The sequence below is a fragment of the Podarcis tiliguerta genome, assembly GCF_965153285.1.
Source record: "Podarcis tiliguerta genome assembly, chromosome: 13".
In the NCBI taxonomy this organism is placed as follows: Eukaryota; Metazoa; Chordata; class Lepidosauria; order Squamata; family Lacertidae; genus Podarcis; species Podarcis tiliguerta.
The window spans coordinates 27,100,706-27,123,731 of NC_139546.1; the positions used below are offsets into that span (position 1 = coordinate 27,100,706).

General features: G+C 44.7%; 1 protein-coding gene across 2 annotated transcripts in view; it reads left to right on the plus strand.

Annotated features, from left to right (window-relative positions):
- Positions 1 to 312: 312 nt before the first annotated feature.
- Positions 313 to 23,026, plus strand: part of SLC4A1 (solute carrier family 4 member 1 (Diego blood group)) — a 47,992-nt gene continuing 25,278 nt past the window's right edge. For both annotated transcript variants that reach the window (XM_083410949.1, XM_083410950.1), the window contains exons 1-5: positions 313 to 1,008; positions 7,111 to 7,218; positions 7,429 to 7,522; positions 20,997 to 21,073; positions 22,317 to 22,494. In XM_083410949.1, the coding sequence (XP_083267075.1) occupies positions 7,201 to 7,218; positions 7,429 to 7,522; positions 20,997 to 21,073; positions 22,317 to 22,494 (367 nt within the window). In that variant the 5' untranslated portion in view covers positions 313 to 1,008; positions 7,111 to 7,200. The remainder of the gene's footprint in view (positions 1,009 to 7,110; positions 7,219 to 7,428; positions 7,523 to 20,996; positions 21,074 to 22,316; positions 22,495 to 23,026) is intronic.

Below are 23,026 nucleotides of genomic sequence, written 5' to 3' on the forward strand. Positions count from 1 at the left end.
GTCAAGCATCCCTAAGCGCACTAAAATATTCAGAACTGTAGCCATTTACATAGAACTTGATTAAACCATTCTAATATATGGCGCTTTACTTTTTCCCCAGGCCCTGTGCTTTGGTTACAGTTATGTGCTTCTACATTTAACTGAAGCTTTGCCAGACAGCTGAGGCCTTGCATACATCAGACATACATGCAACCTCGATGTGCTTCTAAGTAGAGCACTGCTTCTGATTATTTCAAGTACAGCTAGGTAAAATGCACCCGTGAGAACTCATTCAAAGTTAATAAGGTCCAGACAGATACAGTTCCTGCCTTGCTTTCATCTTCTAGCAGCCATTTCAGCTGGAAGCTGTGAACGGTGCTCATCAGCCTCCAGCCAAAAGAGGGAATCCTCATGAGAAACCTTTTTTAAATGAAAAAAACCACATCAATCCAAAAGGAAAACACCAGTGACTCTATTTGTGAGGGTTCCCCCTTCTTCCCCCACCCCTCCACCCCCAGCAGAGGAATTCCCCTTGAGATCTGTAAACATGTTTATCTCGAGGATGCGAAGCTGAGAAGGCAACGTGACCCAGGAGGACCAAACGCTCATTGAGGAAGAAGAGGTGGCCTTGCTAGGAATCGCTCGAAACTTACGGGACCTTTCTAATGTTGGTGAGACCAGTCCTGGTGAGATGGGAGGGGCGAGCCAGCAAAGTTCAAGAGCATGGATGAGTAGCAGGGAGGTTGCACCTCATGGTAACTCCAGATAATGTTGTTTACTGGTCCTTTGGAAAAAAAGTTGCATCTAGACCCACCAGGAACACCCCTGATGCCAGGTGGTCCGGCAAGATTAAAGCAGCAGCCATGAGTCAGGACTTTGAAGCTCCTCTGGAGAGCTCTCTCGTCTCATTCCCGCCTGTTGCAGGCTGTAGGGAACCACTAAGGAGAGAGGGGTTCCACAGAGCGGCAGAAAGACCCCTGGCTTGAACCTTCTCTGCCTTCCCATCGAGGTCTCTCTGCAAGCATACAGGTAGGGGAGCTTATACAATAAGTTGGTTCTTCAAGGGAGCCTATGGAGGGGGCTGAGGGTGGAGATGTGCAGGACATGGAAGGGAGGGCAATGTGAGAGGAGGGAGAAGAGGCTGCTCTTGAAGGGGCCAAGGAACCCTTTGAGAAGCTTGGTGCCTACAAAAAATCCCAGTTGGCCATGCTTCCTGTGACTGATGGAAGTTGTAGTTCCCCATACCTTCTTCAGAGCATTTATTCTGAATTGTTGTTGTTTAGTCGTTTAGTCGTGTCCGACTCTTCGTGACCCCATGGACCAGAGCCCGCCAGGCACTCCTGTCTTCCACTGCCTCCCGCAGATTGGTCAGACTCATGTTTGTAGCTTTGAGAACACTGTCCAACCATCTTGTCCTCTGTCGTCCCCTTCTCCTTGTGCCCTCCATCTTTCCCAACATCAGGGTCTTTTCCAGGGAGTCTTCTGTTCTCATGAGGTGGCCAAAGTATTGGAGCCTCAGCATCACGATCTGTCCTTCCAGTGAGCACTCAGGGCTGATTTCCTTAAGAATGGATACGTTTTATCTTCTTGCAGTCCATGGGACTCTCAAGAGTCTCCTCCATCACCATAATTCAAAAGCATCAATTCTTCGGCGATTATTCTAAATACTCCCCCCCAAAAAAATCTCAAGGAGGTTTGAGGAGCCTCCAACATTTTTCTCCACCAGCTATTTGGTCTTTGCTTGGACTTCTGAGGCATGTCCCATCTTTGCTTCTCTCTCTTTCTTAGGAAAGTAGTTGCAGGTTACTGCTTTTTCCCCCCCTGCAAAGAAAGGAACCTGCTTTGTGTGCTTGCAAAAGTCGGTTGGTTTCCTCTTTGCGATGTGCAGCTCCTTGTTTCTGGTGTGGGTCTGCAAGCTGTCGACAGCATCCTTTTCAACGCTCTAGTCTTCAAAAGGAGGGGGTGGAGGTCACAGTGGAGAAACCCTTCTGTAATGAAATGTTGGGATACTTTATGGAAGGTTGTCAATGTTGAAGAGCTATGAATGTCACTTTTGGACAAACAAGGAGTTTGTAAGAAGTTAGCATCTCTCTTCCATTGATGCTTTCCTATGAGAATAATGAAATTGCCTTGCTGGATCCGACCAAAGGTCTGTTTAAGATTCATGCCTACCTCAGAGTAAGTGCCACTGTACTCAGTGGGGCTTATTTCTGAGGAGACACATATAGGATCAGACTGTTAGTCCAACCCCCTCTCTCTGAACAGTGACCGGCTAGATTAAGAACATAAAAACAGCCCTGCTGAATTAGGCCAATGACCCACCCAGTCCAACATCCTGTTCTCACAATGACCAATCAGATATTTATGGGAAGCCCAAAATCAAGACCTTAGTGCAACAGCACCTTCCCTGGCTCCAGCTTCCAACAAGGGAGGCAGAATATATCCATTGTGGCCAAAGTACTCTGGGAAGTTTGTAATCAAACCAACTCTCATAATTGATATACTTATCCCTTGTGAATTCATATTCTCTTTTGCAAAACCTGTCTAAGCAAATGGTCGTCTTCTCCAAATGTTTTTGAAATTCATTCCAGAAGTTAAAGACATTGGTGTTGTGGGAAGAAATCCTTCCTTTAGCTTGTCCTGAACCTAATGCTTATCAAATCTATTGGATTACTCTGTGATCTATTTGGGGGGGGGGTGTTGGGGGTGCTGGGTGATTTTTGTCTCTTCACTTTCTCTGCAACACCATGTATTTCTCTCCATCCCTGGCTGACTTTAAAATCATGGATAGAGAACATGTGGTAATAGATACTGGACTCCAGCTCCCATGAGCCTCAGTCAATGGTCTGCGATGATGGGAGTTGTAGTCCCTCCAGCTCCCCAGCTTTAGCCCATACATCTAGCCCTACATTTGCATGGAACATGCTCCAATGCCTGATCTTTTTAAGCTGTGCTTCTCTTTTAGCTTCACCAGCTTTATAGTGCCTTTTTATCAGATGATGAAAATGGAACTGCCTGGTGCTCTTGTTGCATAGAATAGTCATTCCATAGAGACATAGTTGTCTAGTGACTAGGCTTTGCAATAGGCGTATTCTGACTGAAGTCATGGATTCTCTTAAAAAAAATAAAAATAAAAGGTAGGCGAGAGATGTTTTGGAGATATCTGCCATTGTTTCCAGCTGGTTTCCAGCATAGGAAGCTGCCGGATGATGAATTGGACCATTGGTTCATGTAGTTCAGTATTGCCTACACCAGCAGTGGGGAACCATTTTCGGCCTGAGGGCCACCTTCCTCTCTGTGCAGCTTTCTAAGGGCCACATGCCAAAGGTGGGTGGAGCCAGAGGCAAACATGGGCGGAGCAACAAATGTAAGTTTCTCTGCATACCCCTCTCTGTCCTCCATGCAGGCAACCAAGATGCATTATCTGAGTTCAAAGACACACGCCAGTCATGTGACTGAAGAGTGGGTGTGGCCTGGGGAGAGTCTAGAGCAGCTTTTCTCAACCTTGGGTCACCAGATATTCTTGAGCTACAACTCCCTTCATCTCCGACCTTTGGCCACGTTGGATAGGAATGGTGGGAGTTGTAGTCCAGCACCGTCTAAGGACCCAAGGCTGAGAAAGACTGGTTGACTCTAGAGGGCCAAATAGAGAAGGCTGCATCTGCCCCCCTCCACCAAGCCTAACATTTTCCCAACGGATCTAGACTGGCTGGCATTGGTGCTCCAGGATTTCAGATGGGAATGTTCCCAGCCCTACCTAGAGACATTTGGAAATGATCCCAGGCCCTTCTGCATGCTCTAACACTGAGCTATTCCTGCTTTCGATATCTCTTAGCATCTATTAGTCCAGATTGCAGAAGGAAATGGAGGCATGATGACTGAGGGCAGTGATGGACAAACTTGGCTCTCCATCTGTTTTGAGACTGCAACTCCCACCATCCCTAGCTAACAGGACCAGTGGTCAGGGGTGATGGGAATTGTAGTCCCTAAACAGTTGGAGGGCCAAGTTTGGCCATCACTGACCGAGGGTAACGAGGTGAAAAACTTTCATATGGGCATGCTTGAGAACTGTTGAAGGAAGGAACTGTTGCTTGCTCATGCTGGCTTTAGCTGAAGGTAGAAGAAGCAAAGCCTGCCAATGGAGTGAGGTGTGGGGTGGTCTTCTGTATGAGGATTTGGCAGTGGAAGGAGGGGTGGAAGGGAGTCTGAGCATCAACCCATCTAGAAATTAGAAAGCGGTGGGCAAGCAGGAGAGTTACTTGACTCACAGAGCTGGGCAATACTCTGTGGGCCATCACACTCAATGCTTTGTATTTAAATGGGGCCGTGTGCCTATAAAGCATCTCAACATGCACCTGTTCCGTCTTCCCTTTGTACACTTGCCAATGAAGGGGTCTCTGCAGCAGCAGCATCCCTCAGGGGCTTAGTCCATTGCAGCATTGCTTTTGCAGCTCCATCAGCTGGTGCATAAGGAGCTCAGCCCAGCTTGCGCAGGAGGGAAAAGATAAAGTTTATCTAAGGTGTGGTACCATAGAACTCCATTAACTTAATATGCAGTCCCTCAAAGCTCTTTTTTAAAAAAAGAGCCAAATTAGGTATTACATAACAGCTCAAATTGTGGACTGGAACACTTTGTGCATATTGATTAGCATTTATCTGGGGTTTTTTTTTGGGGGGGGGGAGGAAGTTGATAATTTGCATCACCAGGGCAACATTCCTTATAGAGCTTCTTTTCTTAAAATGAGAGCTGTGGTTGCTCAAGTTGATGTGGAAGCCACAGGGACCCTCTAAACTGGAAGCCAATTTTGCAGGGGTGGGGCCAAAGCTTAGATATGATTGCAGTTTCTCAATGGAACCAAGGATTTTGCACATGCCCAGAGACACTCAGTAAATTGCTTCGTGTGATTCCAGGGCTGAACTCCTGGCAAGAGAAACCAGGTTCTGGGTCTAAGCCCTGCTGAGCCCCGCTTTGAATTCTATCTTGCCTTCCTCATAGACTGGCTGGTACAGCAGGGCGAATAGGGCTTAAGTGTGCATAAGAAGTCCCTGAGGTTTGAATAGCGATCAGGAGAAATACATCCGCGTCCGCGTTTTTATGCAAACCTACCCAACTTGTACTTTCCAAACCAATAGTGAATGAAAATGCAACTTTCTGCTGTGCCCTCATAAACGTTGGGGCTAGCAGCACAGGAGAGAGCAATCTCTGTGGTAGTCCAGAAGTTGTGGAATTCCCCCCCCCCCTGCCACCACCCAAAATAGTGTTTCTGGCACTGCCATTATGCAGACACAACTCTTTACCTCGGTTGAGGTATATACATCTAATCTGTTTTAAACAGTTTTTAATATTGTATTCTTAAACTGCTTGAACCTGATTGGGTGGTGAAGGGTTGGCAGGAAATCATTTTTTTAAAGATTAATTTATAATAATATCTTAGTCAAAAATTGCATACATGAAAATGTATATTAGATAAAGGGCTCAAGGAAATGCCCTTGAATTTTCATGTAGAGAGCAGAACTGAAAGTTGGAAAAATATTGGTTTCCCAATTTTTGAACCAAAGACTTCTTAGTTCATAGCTCAGCCTGCTAGCTCTACTAGGCAGTGACTTTGCTGAGATGCTGAAGATGAGTTTGGCCCAGAACAGCCCCTGCTTTTACCCCTTTGGAAATTGGACCACAAAGGGGGAGCAGAATCAAGAAAAGACTGGTTTCTTGCAATGGCTTTTTGCACTCTCTGGCTAGGTGACTAAGCAGAGACAATTCCTTTAGTATGCTAGGCGCTGGCAGCCCCCCGACTCAACAACTTTTGCTGAACAGCGCCTCCTAGTGCTTCAGAAAATGTATTTCAACTCAGTGTACGGTGATGGGGGGGTGTGCGGCAAATCCCATGCTAGAGATTAAAGGGACTGAAAATTAACCTGCTAGCATTGTTGAGATTAATATGTCTTCATATAAATCTGTCATGCAGCTGCACTTGAAATGCCGTATACAGTTCTGAACAAATCATCTAAAAAAAGGATATCATAGAACTGGAAAAAGGTGCAGAAAAGTGTAACAAATATGATCAGGGCCTGATTATCACATGTTCTATGGGAAAAGGCTGACGCATTTGGGTCTTTTTAGATGACTGAATGGGACACCATGGAAGATTATAAAATGATGCTTGATAAGAAGAATATGAATATTTTTTTTCTCTTCCTCCGATCATGCAAGGTTTTTATATATATATTGTTTGGTTTCAAAACAAGCTACACAAATATTAAAATAAATTCCCATAATAAAAAATATACAGTAAAACAATGTTAAAACATTAAAATAGAAATATATTCTAATATAAGCAGCTTGAGGTTATTCGTTTAAGCTGATTGGTGGTAGATTCAGGACAGATAAACTCCACACACTGGCATAACTTGCCCCTCCATCTCAGGTCTCCATAAGGGACAGCTACATATTCCCGCATTGCAGGGGGTTGGACTAGATGATCCTCAGAGTCCCTTCCAACTCTATGTTTCTATGATTCTGGCTCAGCCAGCTAAACTGAAGCAGCCTGATCCAGGTGTAAGTCCCCACAAAACAGCATTCTGCGGGCGTGATGGGAGCAAGAGCAGAGAGGCTGGATTCTAAATAGAATAAACCTGCAAACAGGAAGTGTTTAATTAAAGGCAACAGAGCTACTGCGCTTTGCCTTTCTGCATTAGGCAAGTTATGGGGCTATTACATTTTATTATCCCCAGATCAGGTCTAGGTAAACACCAGAAGCCAACAGTGGGATGCAATGGGCTGAGACCTATATTTTCTGGAAGCTCCATAAAAAGTGAGAAAACAAAGGATGGTAATTCCAAAGGAAATGGCTAAATCTGAAGCAACCAAAGAGAGGATTCAAATGGTTTGCTGTTGGTTATATTCAGCTGGTTATATTCGCTGTCGGGCAGAGGGGCTGTAAGGACGTGTAGCGATTGCCATGGGAGTCTCTAGGTACCCTACAGACAAAGGTGGCTTCTGTTTTCTTCCAAGAAAAAAGCAGTGCAGTCAATCTGCTCTTAAGTTATCTCTTCTAGGACAAAGAGCCACATCTATCAGTTCATGATCCTAAACTTCCTAACTTGTTCATCTTCCTTTCGGATTTCCAGCAGATCCAGCCAACCAGGGGATGTTACCTCCAGGCTGAGCGTTAGGAAGAGAACAAGAAGTACACAGAAAGAGTGAACGGAAGCCCAAAGGGAATGACAGCTCAGACACAGGTGGGGAAAAACAAAAACAAAGACTGCACTTTTATAAGAATGTTGTGAACGAAGCTTAAAAATGAGGACTAGTGCCTTGAACTTTGTGCAAAGAATGTCAGGTTACCCCTGTTAGGCTAACACAGAGGTTTGTGATCTAGAACACTTAATAGCTGCTTTATAGAGTATTTAAATGATTATTCCTTTTTCTTCCCCCTCCTCCCGTGCCAGGACTATGAAGCTGACATTCAGAGGGAAATTGATATAGAAGGATACGACGACCCTGCAGTGAAACATTCCAACATGTCGCTTGCAACCGAAAGCGGTGAGTAATCCAAATCCCTTGAAGAAGAAGAGACACAAGATGTTCACGGGCCAAGCAATGAAGTGAGAAATCACACTGCAGGAGCCTTGCAAACAGCAACCTAGAATTTAGTGTTTCAGGATGTACCTGAGTAAGCCTGACTTAGATGGAATCTGGAAATACGAACACAAACATCTTTGACAGGCATTCCAGCTTGGAAGGAACACATGGGCTGAATTGCAGTGTCCTCACATCTAAATCAATTGAAGGAAATTCAGATTGTATTAGGGTTTTCAAACTATGTTTGGAGTTTTGTCATAAGCTTATTGAAGTTCCTCAATAAGGAGATCAGTAATGAAAGACAAGACAAATTTCCCAGGAAAGGAGCTTGCTTCTACCACCTCTCTTTCCCTACAGTTTGTTACCTAGGGAGTGTCTTGGGTAAATCCTAGCTAGGAATTGTGGAAAGAAATTTGCTTCGGTTCATCTTTTCATGTGAACTTACCTAATGCATTGTTCGTGAAACAATGTGCAAATAGAAAAAAACACCATCATCATTTGAAATTCACACTTCTCTGAATTTTGCGATGCAGTTCTCCAATGTGCAAAAATGCACATATTGGGAGGGGAAAGTATGCATCAAATTACATATATTAATGAAAAAAACCTAATGCATTTGTGCACCTTAAAGAAAATTGCTTGCAAAAATGTGCGCATTACGCCAAAGTGCGTAGAAAAATGTGTGTGTTAGGAGAAATGTGTGCGAAGGTGCTGGTGAATATTCATGAGGAACTGCAAACTGATGCATAAATGTGGCAAATTGAATTTAATGTTGGGAAAAGGAGAAAGTTAGAGAAAGAGAAATGATCAAATTCAGCCCTCCCTAACTGAGCATGGCTAATTCACCCAGGACAATGGCAGAGCCAGAGTACAGTTGCCTGGCCGGTTCCTTGCTCCTTAAACATCAGTGGAGTGTGGAATGTGCACTGGATTTCAGTGTCCTCTGCAGTGACACACAAGGTCTCCACGGAAGATGCTCAGGGAGGTTTCTCAGCAGGCAAATCATTATGGGAAGGATTCCCTGGAAAACTGCAGCAGGGACAAAGAGTTAAGTCCCCCTGTGCTCCATGCCAGGGTCCCAGTCCAGAGCAGCTCCCCTCCCTCCCCCAAGACACAGACCCCAACTATTTGTGAGAGGAGCAATTCTTAAAGGCAGAATCATGTGAGCAATCTAGTGTGTAATATTAGATTGAAAGAAATATGGGTGTGGAGGGGAGATTGTGTTGCAGTGAGAGGGGGTGTGGGGGTGTGAGAAGGGATGAAGGAGGCATGTTCCTTCAGGTGAACCAATTGCTAATTACTGTTTGACCTCTGAACTTGCTGTAAGAAGAATGACCCAAGGTGGAAGCAGTGGATAAGCAAAGGATCTCTTGGCTCGTCTCGCCTGTGTATCTTGTTGCTAACTGCCTAAATGGTCCTGTACCCAAACTCTGAAAGATCTGCTGCAGCGCATCTCTATTTCACTTGCTCTAACCAGTGCAGATTCATCCCAAATGCGCCTTCTTGACTCATTCTCGGCAGCTTCCTTCCCAGTGCAAATAGAACCTGGGTCAGATGAGCAGAGGTGGCCCTAGAATTGGGCGGAGGGAGGCAGCTGTCTCCAGTGGCAGACACAGGAGGGGGGAGGGGGGGAAGGTCTGTAGCCGTGAATGTACGTTGCATGCAGAAAGTTCCAGGTTCGATTCCTGACACCTCCAGATAGGGTTGGGAATCTCCAGTTCTTGAAACCTTGGAGAGCCACTTCCAATCAATGTGGGTTGATGGCTGGATTTTGGCAGTCAGCTAGATGGACCAATGATCTTTCTTGGTATATATAGAGGGCCTTTCTGTGCGCTATTCCCAATTCCACAGGTTGTCTTCTATGTTGGATTTATGCTCCATGGGGATAGGAGCGTTCCTGAACTTGATACATCTTAGCATTGTATTCAGTGGTGGCATTTGGGTTGTGGCAGCAGCAATGGCATTCGCTGGAAACCCGTACCCTTGTCATAAAGTGATTCTGAACAACCATACATGAAAATACATAAAACCCAGCACATTTTGCATGCCATGTTAGGCTTGCTATTTGTGTTTGGGTTCTTACACACTTTCTTAATTCCTAGTTCTTATTCACATCCCTCTTTCCTTGCAGTGGGAGAGGGCAGAATGGGGACCATGTGTGCATGTAGAAGAGAGAAACTCTTCTATCACAGAGTTTATACCAAGGTTACAAACCATGGTCAGGACCTTGTTTTCATTCAGATCCGTCTGTTTCCATCCACACAATAAATTCAAAGCATTCTTATAGCTTTGGACAGTCATGGCCTCCCCCCCAGAGAATCCTGGGAACTAACAAAAATACAGCCCGTAACAAAATACAGTTCTCAGGCTTTTAATATTAATGACCAGTATCAAAAGCTTCTCTCTCTTAAAGCTGTTGTGAAAGAAAGTACAATAAATGATGGGAAGCACTATGCAAAACAAGAGTCACAAAAAACGCAATGCTAATCTTTTAGTAGTAAGTGGCAGTGCTGCCTGGGTTGAACAGATAGTTGTTGTGCCTGTGAGCTGGACCATGTCTCTTGCTTACAATTTTCTGGTTGCTGTTTGTGTGTTCCAAGCAATGGCCTTGAGTTCTGGCATCCTCTGCTTTCCCATTCCTCAACCTGTTGTCTTGGGACAGGAATGGTGTGCGATACAAAGAATGAAGGCTAGCACTTTTCTCCTCCTCCCAGAGTCACATCCTCATCAAACGTTTCAAGCACATTGTCAGCCTGGATAGCTCAGTTGGTTAGAGCATGCTGCGGATAACACCAAGGTTGTAGGTTCGTTCCCCGTATGGGACAGCTGCCTATTCCTGCATTGGAGGGAGTTAGATTAGATGATCGTCAGGGAGCCTTCCAACTCTACAACTGTATGATTCTGTGAAGCAACTGGCTTCCCCCAAAGAATCGGGGGCCTGTAGTTTAACCCTCACGGGGCTACAATTCCCAGCACCCTTAAACAACTGCAGTTCCCAGGATTCCTTAAGGGTGCTAAATGTATGGTATGGATGTGGCCTGTGTTCTCTAGGGCAGCATTTCCCAACCTTGGGCCTCCAGCTATTTTTGGACTACAACTCCCATAATCCTCAGCTAGCAAGACCAGTGGTCAGGGATGATGGGAATTGTAGTTCGAAAACAGCTAGAGGCCCAAGGTTGGGAAACACTGCTCTAGGGGACTGTGTACTGACCCCTTTCAGACATTTCTGAATTTAGAGTAAGAGTTCATTGCTGCCCTACACAGCTCTTTACCCCTTCCTCAAGAAGGCAGGCAGGTCAGCTCCAAAAGCAGGCACTCTCCAACCTAGGCATGATGCTAAAAGAAGTCTTGTAGGAAAGCAACCAGATTATGAACCCCATAATCACCTTCAACGTGACTTAATGACACTTTGCCCATACCCTGCTGGGTCTGCATCCCCTTAAAGGTAAAGGTAAAGGGACCCCTGACCATTAGGTCCAGTTGTGACCGAATCTGGGGTTGCGGTGCTCATCTCACTTTATTGGCCAAGGGAGCCGGCGTACAGCTTCCGGGTCATGTGGCCAGCATGACTAAGCTGCTTCTGGCAAACCAGAGCAGCGCACGGAAACGCCGTTTACCTTCCTGTGGCAGTGGAGTAATTTTTGCAAAACAAACCCTAGTCAAGGAACCAGGGGCCCATGTTGTCCTCCCACCTCCACCCCCCATTTCTGTACTTTCAGATCACCAAGTCAGCGCTTGCCAGCGTCTCTTTATGGTGTGTGTCTCTTTCTGTCGTTCCTTCTGGCCTGGCCACCGCCGGAGAGCGTATCACCTGAGTAGGAGAAGGAGGATGGAAAGGGTATCCCCCTCAGGGAAGGCAGGACACTTTCAGAGCTGTGAGGACAATGGACCAAGTGAGTGCCATGCAGTGGCATTTTCAGTGCAGTGATGATGTTGTGTAGTGGCTAAAAGATTGAGCTGCAAAACCAGGTTTTCCCTTTTAAAAAAATAAGAAATCTGCCTCTGCCCTGAACTAACTCATACTAAGAGACCTTAGGCAAGCTAACATTGTGTAACACCCATACAATATATCGAAAGCATGTGGCTTCCGCCAAATAGGCCTGGGTACTGTAGATCACCCCTCACAGAACTATTGCAAGGAAGGTTATGAAGAGAGTTGTTAGTTAAGATAATTAAAAGTAATAGTGAAATTAAGAAATGCAAATTAAGTGAAAAAGACTGGGAAAAGTTTCAGATGTGATTGATGGAAGTCTAAAAATTGTATAAGATGAAATTATGTTAAATGACTGTTGAAAATGATATGTTAAAAGCTAATAAAAATAAAAAGAAAGCACGTGGCTTCTCCCAAAGAACCCTGGGAACTCCCAAAGAACCCTGGGAACCCTAGATCACCCTCACAAAACTACAATTCCCAGTACCCTTAGCAAACTACAGTTCCCAGGATTCTTTGGGGGAAGATGTATGACCTTGGTCTCAGTTTCCTATCTGCACTATGGGGGTAATAATACTAATTTACTTCATAGTAACACTTCTGAATACCAGTTACTGGGAACCACAGGAGGGGAGAGGGCTCTTGTGCTTGCCGGTTTCCCACAGGCATCTGGTTGGCCACTGTGAGAACAGGATGCTGAACTAAATGGCTCTCTGGCCTCATCCAGCAGGTTCTTCTTATCTTCTTCATACATACTGTGCAGTTGAATACTGTAGCTTCAATCTAAGCAGTGAGCAATATGGATAGAACATACATCATAAAATCAATTAAAACTAAGTATAAGGATTGTATGGGAAGTGCTTTGAAGACTCTAAAGGTTTGGTATAACTGCCCAAAACAATTAAGGTGGCATCTTCAGAAATGAATTGTGAGGGGGAAGAGTGCAAAATTCCTGGATAATTAACAGAGAAATCATCTCAGCCTCATAGATAATTGTAAAGAACGCTTTTTTAAAAACAGTCAAAAATCCACACCGAAGTTTTAAAAGAATTCTGCAGTCTGAGTGCACCATGCAAATAATTTATGGAAATGAGTGCAGACCTATGCATGTTACAGAAGTACTTATAAGTTCCCTTCTGGCTTCTGTTATTTCTGCAGGCATTGCCAATATGATTTGAAACTTATCTTTGCAGCTGTGACACCTAGAAACTTGCATATATGTTTATATATATATAGAGAGAGAGAGAGAGAAATTAAACATCACATGCGAAGATGTGAAAGAAAGCCGTGATGGGTGCTTTTTGTTTTTTTACAAAAATAGTGGCATTGGGAGAATGAAGGAACATTAGCGAAATATATTTAACATTTTCACCACTAGCCACTTTTCCAATCCAAATGGTGACACCCCACCTCCTGACTTCCTTTCCCCACAGTTACAGGTGTATGTATGTATATGGGGGAAATAACTGAAAAACATCAGGATTCCCACAAGGGGAAGAGCAGGGCAATATGGTGTAGGTATGCCCACTGGATAAAGATCTACAGATCTAAGCAGCTAAACACTCCTCCTTGTTCTCTTGTGTCTCTGCTCAGAATCATGCCCTCTCAAGGTCACTGGCAAAATGTTTAAGACCGAGGCTTTCTGAACCTTGGAAAGGTAAATAGGCCCAGCCGATTGGCACTGGGAACAGCTGAGGAGCAAGCCAGTCACTGCAGTCCTTGGCTGTGTCCAGCCCCAATCACCTGAGGAAAGGGAACAGGTGAACAGTGGTGTTTCAGTAATCCCACCCCCTGCCTCCCCCCACCAGCTATCTCATTGGTGCAAGGAATAGTTGAGGAGTGTACACACCAATTTTTGATCAAGTGTTGATCAGTGCTAAAGACCTGGGGAGGGGAACTGTGGGCCACATGGAAGTCAGCCAAGGGCCACATTATGGTGTGCGGGCTGCCCTTATGTGATATAGGACCACTCCCCAGCCAATCAGAAGGCTGGGCTGGGAGCCAATCTGGGCTAAAGGTTACCTGAGATGCTTTATGACTAGGACTATGACCTCTGCTTCTCGTCCTGTGGAAGCTGGTCCATACCGGACAGCAGCCACCTTACATTTTGCTCTGGGAGTTTTTTCTCCTTATCAGGCAATCAGTAACCCACAAGGATGTTTGCTTTCAGCTTCTCCTTGAATGCTTCTGCTATTGATGATAAATAAAGATTTTGTTTGAAATGAAGACAGAAGCCATTGAGTGCGAGCTGTTTCTGTTTACAGTTGGTTAAAAGCAGCTCTTTGGGTTATTGGCGTGTATGCGTGTGCGAGAGAACGGATGAATGTGAGCAATATGAAGAACCATTTAACACTGTTTCAGTATAGGCAGTTGCCTGACTCCTTCATTCTCAACATCATACTTTTTTTAGCACCATCAGTGTGCAAATGGTGGTTTGCAGAGTGAACATGACCCAAAGTGCAGCCGGCTGCCACAACGAACTGAGAAATTCTTTTTGAACAATGGAAATAAGGATGGTGGAGGGATGGTGGACGTAATAGATATGTCCTAACGCAGTTACACAAAGTGAAGATTCAGTTCAGGATGAAGACAAAGGAGGATAAATCAAAGATCTAAGGAGTTTTGAGGCAGGTTCTGAAGTGGGAGGGAGGTAGTGGTTTGGAAAGGAGCTCCAGACCAGACATGGGGGGCAGCGAAAGATGATGATTGGATGTGTTTAAGGCAGTAGGTGGTACCCATCCACTAACGCAAGGATTTCAGCTTGCTCAATGCAAGTTCCCCTACATCTCCTCCAAAGGAACTCAGTGACTGGTAAATGCCAGGCACTGGTTTCTAACTTTTGTAAGATTAAATATTATTGAATTTTAATTAATTTGATGTTGTCTATAATTTGATTCTAGCTGCTATGCAATTATTTACACACACACACAGAGGCAGGCAGCCTTAGGCTCCCTTGCCACAACATTTATTACTACACACCTGAGTGAAGCCTACCCCACCCTAGAAGTCCTGCTCAGAAAAAAAATTCTGAGTATTTGAAGAGTGTATGTGATGAGCAAACAATGCTAGTGGGCTTTAAAGAAGCTTTGTGAAAAATAAGGAATATTGCAAAAATGCAAATAAGGTTATAAAGGTATTTTTTAAAAAAGGAAAAAAAGGCGATACTAAATTTGAGGAATGCGTAGACAAAAATTTAAATACAGATGATTGTCAGAGAAGTTGAGGGAAGTCCAAAAACTGAAAATATGTTAATTGGGAAATTGTATGATTGGAGATATTTGTGCAAAACTTAATAAAAAATATTTTTTTAAAAAAAATGAAGTCCTGCTCAGTTCCCTCCCCACAACTGAGCTTTCTGAGAAGTTGCCAGACATCCTCCAGGCACTTTCAAGCCATACTTTGTCATTTTAAGGACCAGAGACTTGCAGAAGGAAGGCAAGAAAGCAAGCAAGCAAACAAACTGAGATTCTTGGGGTTCTCAATTCTGCACCCCATATGCAAGTTTCTATGTTTGTGCAGTGCAATCTGCAATGTTTGGAACAGACACAGTTTCTGCACAGTAACAATTAAAGAAGATGGGAACCCTATAGGGGATGGGGGATAAATTCAGTTCATACTGAAAGGCTAGCATACCTAAGTGGCATTTCCCAAAGCAATGTGCGAGCAGAAACCCAGACACCCTTGAAAACTTGCCTTTCTCTGAATTTTGCCATGCAGTTCTCCAGCCCAGCAATGTGTACATGTAGATGAATATATCAGTGAAACAACATGCAAAAATGATTTATACTAGCGAAGATTGCATGCAAAAATGTGTATATTAGGAGAAATGCACACTAAAATACTGGTGAATTTTCATGAATACTTTTTTTAAAAAAATCACAAAGTGATGTGGGAATGTGAAGAACTGAATTTAAGATGGGGAAAATAGATTCACCCATCCCTAGATGTTGTGCTGAATTCTACTGCACCCACTTTCCCATTTGCCTGCTTTTATTCTTTCTATTTTATCCTGCATCTTACTACAGTGGTACCTCAGGATAAGTACTTACTTCGTTCTGGAGGTCCGTACTTAACCTGAAACTGTTCTTAACCTGAAGACCACTTTAGCTAATGGGGCCTCCTGCTGCCGCCGCGCTGCTGGACCACGATTTATGTTCTCATTCTGAAGCAAAGTTCTTAACCCGAGGTACTGTTTCTGGGTTAGCGGAGTCTGTAACCTGAAGCGTATGTAACCTGAAGCGTATGTAACCCGAGGTACCACTGTATTACTTGCTTTATCTTATTGCTTAGTGCTGTCTGCTGCAGCTCTGCTCCTTTTATATACCAAGACCTTACCCAGCAGGGAACTTCACCTGGTGATTAATAAAGTGTCCTGGCTTAACAGTGAACTTGAAGGGCTTGTCATGGCTTGGTAATGAAGCACTTCTTACAACTCAACCTCTTGAAAGCCTCCAGGCTGGTCCCCTCACCTAGATAGGAGCCCAAGGCCCCCTTTATTTACTGTCAGCAAAGTTAGAGTGGCTTTCAATTTACTATGAACACAAAAACCACTTGTGACAGGAATTTGAGGGTGGGGCCCAGGTGTCCTGCTCTCTTGCCAAAAGGGGGGTTTATAGAGCCAAAACTCCAGGAGCTCTTTTCTTTTGGATGCCGGACGGTGGACTGTGCCTGCTTTTTAGGGTATGTGGGATAAAGCTGGGGGGGGGCAGTGTGCGATTATGCACGGCGCTAGGATCAGTACCATGGCCAGAGATTACCTTTTAAATGCATTTTTGTGTGGAAGAAGTTGAACATGTGTGCAAGAAACTCTGGATGTGGGTTGTGAGGGCTTTCTGGAAAGAATCAGAATTGTTTGAAGGGACTAGCACTGGGGACTTAGCACCATCACTCTTGGTCTTGAATGTGGAGGCAGTTGTTCCCATGTTGGAAGTGCCAACCTTTCATCTGGAAGCTGTTTCCCCTGATCCATGGAGATTTTCCACAGGGGGACATGCTGAAATAAATGCACTCTGCACCAACTCAGGGACAATGTAATCTATTCTCATGCCCTACGTTTAATCTATTCTTATATCCTATGTTTAATGGGCTGTGGCGTTGAAAGGAGAGCTGGAGCAAAACCTCGCCATCAGCTAAGGGTTGCACATACAGAGTTATCAGCCTCCCCTGTTTGAATCTTCATTGTGATGGACAAAACAGGGGAAATTTGTAGTAGAGATACCATCACAATTTGCGATTCGCAAAGAGGGCAACATTCTATCTTGAACAGTGAGGAATATATTTGGTACTGACAATTCGTAGTGTAATGCTGAAGGGTGTGGGGGTTTTTTTGTAGGGAATTCACAGCCTATTTGTACATTGCAGTTGACATACAACAATGAAAATCCAGTTCCAGACTCTTAGTCAGGTAGGCAGTGGCGTAGCGTGGGTTGTCAGCACCCGGGGCAAGGCAGGTAATTTGCACCCCCTAACCCGTGGGTTTTCGCCCCCTAACCCGTGGATTTGCGCCCCCTAACCCTACCCCCCAGATGTTGCGGCCGGTGCGGCCGGCCCCCCCTGCACCCCCCACGCTACGCCACTGCAGGTAGGGTTCTGGGGAGGGGAGGCTGCACTTAAATTCCAATATACTTTCCCTTCGGAGAAGTTGATTTTGCTTAAACCTCAGAGCCTGAATGGTAACTGTATTAGGCATCAGGATGGTATTTGAGAGATCAGAGTGGCTGGTGGTGACGTTCACTGTGGTTTTCTTGTTTGATTGCTTTCCCTTGCAAGTGGCTTGGCTTGCTTGTTTGAGGCTCCTGTTGTTGCCTCACGGGAACCATCCACTGATGCACACTCCTCTGTGATTGTGGCACACACCAGAGTCTGGATCTATGGGGAAGCTTGGAACTGGCTGGTCCCAACTTTGTGTGGAACTAAATGTGACAGTGGCAGGTCTGTGTCTTGAAACACAAGTCACTACCAAAGAGTGATGTGGAAGCCATTGAAAATGAAGAAATTGTGCGTGGAGGTGTTGAACTCTTCATGGCTTTGCCATTTCTCTGTTTTGCTCTCTTACACACACACACACACACACAGAGAGAGAGAGAGAGAGAGAGAGAGAGAGAACACACTTTTTTTCTTGAAATCATCCCCACATTTGAAGATATAGCTCTGTGACATCTGATTCTGCCCTTGGTGCAATGAACAGGGGTAGAGGGATAGACTTTGAAATGCAATACAGTCGTACCTCGGCAGTCCGCCGCTACTTCCAAGGCTTCTGATTGGCTGCAGGAGCTTCCTGCAGCCAATCGGAAGCTGCGCCGTGGTTGCCAAACATTTTGGAAGTCAAACGGACTTCTAGAATGGATTCTGTTCAACTTCTGAGGGTAAGACTGTAATTGCTTTGTTGCTTCAGACCATGAGTAGGAAAACTAAGGCCCAGGGGCCCAATCTGGCCCAATTGCCTTCTAAATCCGACCAGCAGACGGTCCAGGAATCAGTGTGTTTTTACATGAGTAGAATGTGTTCTTTTATTTAAAATGCATCTCTGGGTTATTTGTGGGGCATAGGAATTCGTTCATTTCCCCCCCCCCAAAATATAGTCTGACCCCCCCCCAAAGTCTGAGGGACAGTGGACAGTGGACCCGCCCCCTGCTGAAATAGTTTTCTGACCCTTGCTTCAGACCAAGGATCCACTGAACCCAGCAGTCTATTCTAACAGGCCTGGAGCAAACTTCCCCAACCCAGTGCCCTCCAAATGTTTTAGACTACAACTCTCTTCATCTCTTGCCATTAGCTCTGCCAGTGAGGGCACCAGGTGGAGGAAGGCTGCTTTGGAATCTCACTATCAAGATATGGCATTTCCTGTCATTTTCTTCCAATGTCTAATAGCTGATAGCTCACGCAACATATTATTTTTGGCTCATGCAACATATTATTCTATGTTTTAATAATCGGAATGTCAATTCATTGAGCAAATGGCAAAATATGTGGAGTTAATATGCCGATTTTCAAAATATGAATTATATATATGCTATTTCTTTATGCTAAATGAGATGACCATGGCAGGAAATGCTGGCTGCTCCTACTTATCATAAGGGATCAATTTAAGATAAGGTCTTCACTGCCTTTTGGTGGTGAAAGTCATTTCGCATGCCATCCAGAATTCTGCTACTTGCCCAAGTTGTGAATAAATAAAGAGGTGATGTCGTTTAATGGCTAAGAGAGTAAGCTATGAATCAGGATCTCCGCAGCTCAAAAGCGATCTATGCATGCCAAATATTTTATTATTATTAAATTGCTGACACTCTTCCATGCTTTTATACACATCCAGTCACCAAAGTTTGATTTGGAGTCCTTTTTTGAGTTCTGCATAATTTAGATGTGCATTGTGTTCTTGGTGTAGTATCATTTTAAGGTGCTAAATGTTAAAATACGTAAGTCAGAGCTGCCATGGGGTTGGGGGCACCCTTTCCCTTGCCTCCCACACTCTACTCTGCATGAAAGCCCCAAACAATGGATCCTTTTGCCCACTCAAGGTATGGCAGAGATTGTCAGAAACAAGGGCTGCTGTTTGGTCTCCAATCCTGAAATGCAGGGTTGCCTGGATAGTGCTTGGAAGATCAGGAAGTGGAACCTTGTGAGATAGAAGCATGTCTTAGTGGTGCCTCTTTGGGGGCAGACAGGAGAGCTTGTCTGTGCCTGATATCTCACAGCCTGGTGGACATAGGGCTAAAACAGAAATACTGCAGCTTTTACATAATTACCTGCTGCCTTTATTTTGGCTTCTCACCCTGCCGTTGTTTTTTTTTTTGGAGACCCAAAGAATGATGCTAAATTCCTGAAGTTTCAGGTCAAACCCAGCATCCTGGCAACCCCCTCTAGAACCTTTCTCAAAGATCACTTGCAGCAGCCAATATGGATAGAGCACCAACTTCCAGAAATGGACAGCAGGAGGAGAATACCCGTCTTATCTTTTACGCTCAGTTGAAATGAAGGTCCTGACTTCTGATAGTGGGAGGAAGAAAAGAAAACAGTGGGATTTCAAACGCCTATTCTGTTGGTTTTACAACAGCTAGACAAATCTTTGAATTAGGGGAATTGGAAATAGAAAGAAGGAGCTGTGAAAAATTGCAAGAGAACTCCGAGAAACTGGGTTTGCACCAATTGTCCTGATTTTCTGGTACCTGTCAGGGGCACAAAAACTGTTCCCTACTTTGCCCCTGTCTTTGCCCTTTTGAAGAGGTTGAAAATTTGTAAGCTGCCATTTAGCTCAGTACTGTCTGTTTCATGGAACTGTGGAATTGTAGAGTTGGAAGGGACCACAAGGGTCATCTAGTCCCACCCCCTGCACTGCAGGAATATTTTACCCAATGTGGGACTCGAACCCATGACCCTGTCAGCAGCTCTCCAGGTTTTCAGGCCTACCTGGGGATGCTGAGGCTCAAACTTGGAACTTCCTGCATGCAAAGCAGATGCTCTGCCACAGAGCTATATCTTTCCCACTGGGGATACATTTTACCTTTTGGTACTTGTGAACTAGAATGGCTATTCTTGATGTATCAGCCACTTCCATATGGCCTCTAGAAACTCTTGTCTCTAGTGCACACCATAGATTCACACATTTTATTCCATTCTGAAGGAGCGTCTCCACCCCCATTTCTCTACCCGGACACTGAGGTCCAGTGCCGAGGCCCTTCTGGCAGTTCCCTCACTGCGAGAAGCCAAGTTACAGGGAACCAGGCAGAGGGCCTTCTCGATAGTGGCACCTGCCCTGTGGAACGCCCTCCCACCAGATGTCAAAGAGAACAACAACTACCAGACTTTTAGAAGACATCTGAAGGCAGCCCTGTTTAGGAAAGCTTTTAATGTTTGATGCATTACTGTATTTTAATATTTTGTTGGAAACTGCCCAGAGTGGCTGGGGAAGCCCAGCAAGATGGGCAAGGTATAAATAATAAATTTATTATTATTATTATTATTATTATTATTATTATTATTATTATTATTATTTTGCCTCCAGGGAGCTTTGGATGGTTAGGCTGAGGGAGAAGACTGACCACCTCAAAGTTACCCAGGGAACTACATGGCTGAGTGGAGAGTTGAACCTAGGCCTCTCCAGTTGTAGTCTTAACAATCTAGCCAGCATGCCACCCTGATTTTAAGGACAAAGTCAATTCCGGTTGAGGGATACACACACACACAAAAAAAACCCTTCTGTCACACACCTGAAGTTCACTTGGGCCACACAAGAAAGGGAACAAAGTGCAGTGAGGCTTGATTAACTATTGAGACCCTGCAGGACAGTAGATACATTGCTGTGGACCTGGACAAGGAAGATCTAAAAAATGAAGCTTACTGGCTGTCCTTTGACAAGGCCATATCTCCCAGCTTAACTTTATTTCATATGGTTGTTGGGAGCATATAGTTGGGTAATTTCATGCATGCTGCATGGAGCTTCTTGGAGGAATTTGGGGAAGGGGTGGAATTCAAAAGTAATAAATACACATATTTTCCTGTTGGCAGGTGGCTCCTCACCTGAGGAAGCATTAGGAAGTGGGCAGGCTGCCCCACCACCCACCTGTCGCAGAAACACACATGAGGTAAGTTCCTAGGGACTGGAGAGCTTTGAATTTTACTTTGTCTCACTAACAAGGAAGCTTTTCTTTCTGGCAGTGCTCCTTGTGTCTTTCATGTGCTCATTGCAGGGAGAAATTCAACAGGTGAAACTATCGGCCTCCCACTAAGCTATCTCTATGCTTGCGTGTTCAGACCCAGAAACCTCCCCCCTAAAATAGATTCACACATGACTCAAATTTTGGTTTGGTTTTTGACAGAATTTAGGCCACAACTTTATTGATTACAGAAAGTGACTGGTTGCATAGGCTCTGGTTCGACTAGCTCCCTGCCATGCAGGTAGCGCTGACCCAGGATTCCAGCATAGGTCAGCCAAGGGTGAACACCTGGATGAGCGGAAAGCCAGGAACGGGCTAACTCTGCCACCCAAATGACCCCCTGGACTCAGGCACGGACTGAAGGGCACAACCCCTTCACAAGGGTTGACCAAACCATCGAGTCCCCAGATTCCTTTAATGGAATACCCTTCACATAGGGATGGCAAGAGTGTTCTCCCATCCCTATAACCTGAACCAGAGCCTATCCGCAACCTTACAAGTTGTGACGATTTACTGGGCAGCAGGCGAAACCCAAATGGCAACAGCCAATCAGTCAAGTGGGGAAAATTCCTGCCATGCCCCTGTCCCAACAACAGACGACACACGATGGCATAGCAAGGTCAAGCGCAACAAGCCCTAAAAGTAGGGAGTGTTGGGCAGGTGTTCTGAATGCATGCACCGAAAGAGGAAGCTCTGGGTCACATGCATGGGCATAAATCGGTCCCTTGAACCGTGTCAGTTGTCCAGGTCTCACCACAATACGTGCCCTCTTTAAGGGAGGCCCCGATTTGTTGAATTTCTGCCTCTTTTGCTACTGCTAAAGAGACCTGGGCTGGATCTACACGGACCTTTTTAACGTTATTAGAACAATATTAGATATATCGTTCTAAAATGTCACAGGACATACTAGTAAGTTAAAAACGTTCCTTACCTTTTTGTGTGTGTGTTGTCAAAAAGCAGTTTCCCTACTGCCGGCTGCTCTGCAGCGCCCTCTGGTGTCACGTTTTAATAACGTATCATTCACGTTACAAGCGAAAAACATAGTATGTCCATCTATGTTATAAAAACCATTCCTTATAAACCATGAGTGTGGATCTGCCCTAAAGAGCTCTGAAAGGGGAAGGGGAAAGGTGGCCACCATAATCGCAGGGCTCTTTGCTATATTCCCCAGGCATTTGTAGAACTTCATGAACTGGTCATGGACAGGAACAACGAGCTTCGCTGGATGGAGGCTTCTCACTGGATCAACCTGGAAGAGGATTTTGAAGAGATGGGGCACTGGGGAAGACCACACCTCTCCTATTTGAATTTCCAGAGCCTTCTGGAGGTGCGCAGGGCTTTCAGCAAAGGTGAGGGAAATTGCTGTGAGGTTTGTGCCTGTTGTCGCTCTGTGGCATTGAGGAAATGCAGCTTTTATGTATGAATTGGCCCTCAGGTTGAGCACAGGCAATCATTTTTAGGAGCTGCTCTGCTTGCCTACAACACATAGGCAAACACACCCACCACTTCCAATTCCCTCTCGCCTAAATCCTGATTCTACGTTATTTGTCCTTGCAAAGGGGAAGATATAAAAATTCCAAATGACCATGTTGTTTTGCCCCTAGAAGAGATGTCCCTAGGATAATTTTGAAGACCCTGTCCAGGGCCCCACAAAACAAGGGTTATCTCTTTTAGTAAAGTTATATATATATATATATATATATATATATATATATATATATATATAAAGTAGCTTAGGAAAAAAATATGTTTCAACCCATTCAACAGCATGAGCATAACCTTGCTGAAAAATCTGGATTTTCCGAAATAAGAGTGACAACAATTTGTTGGGGGAACCGAAAAGTCATCTGGAAAGATTCCCAAATCCTCTTCCTTTGTACC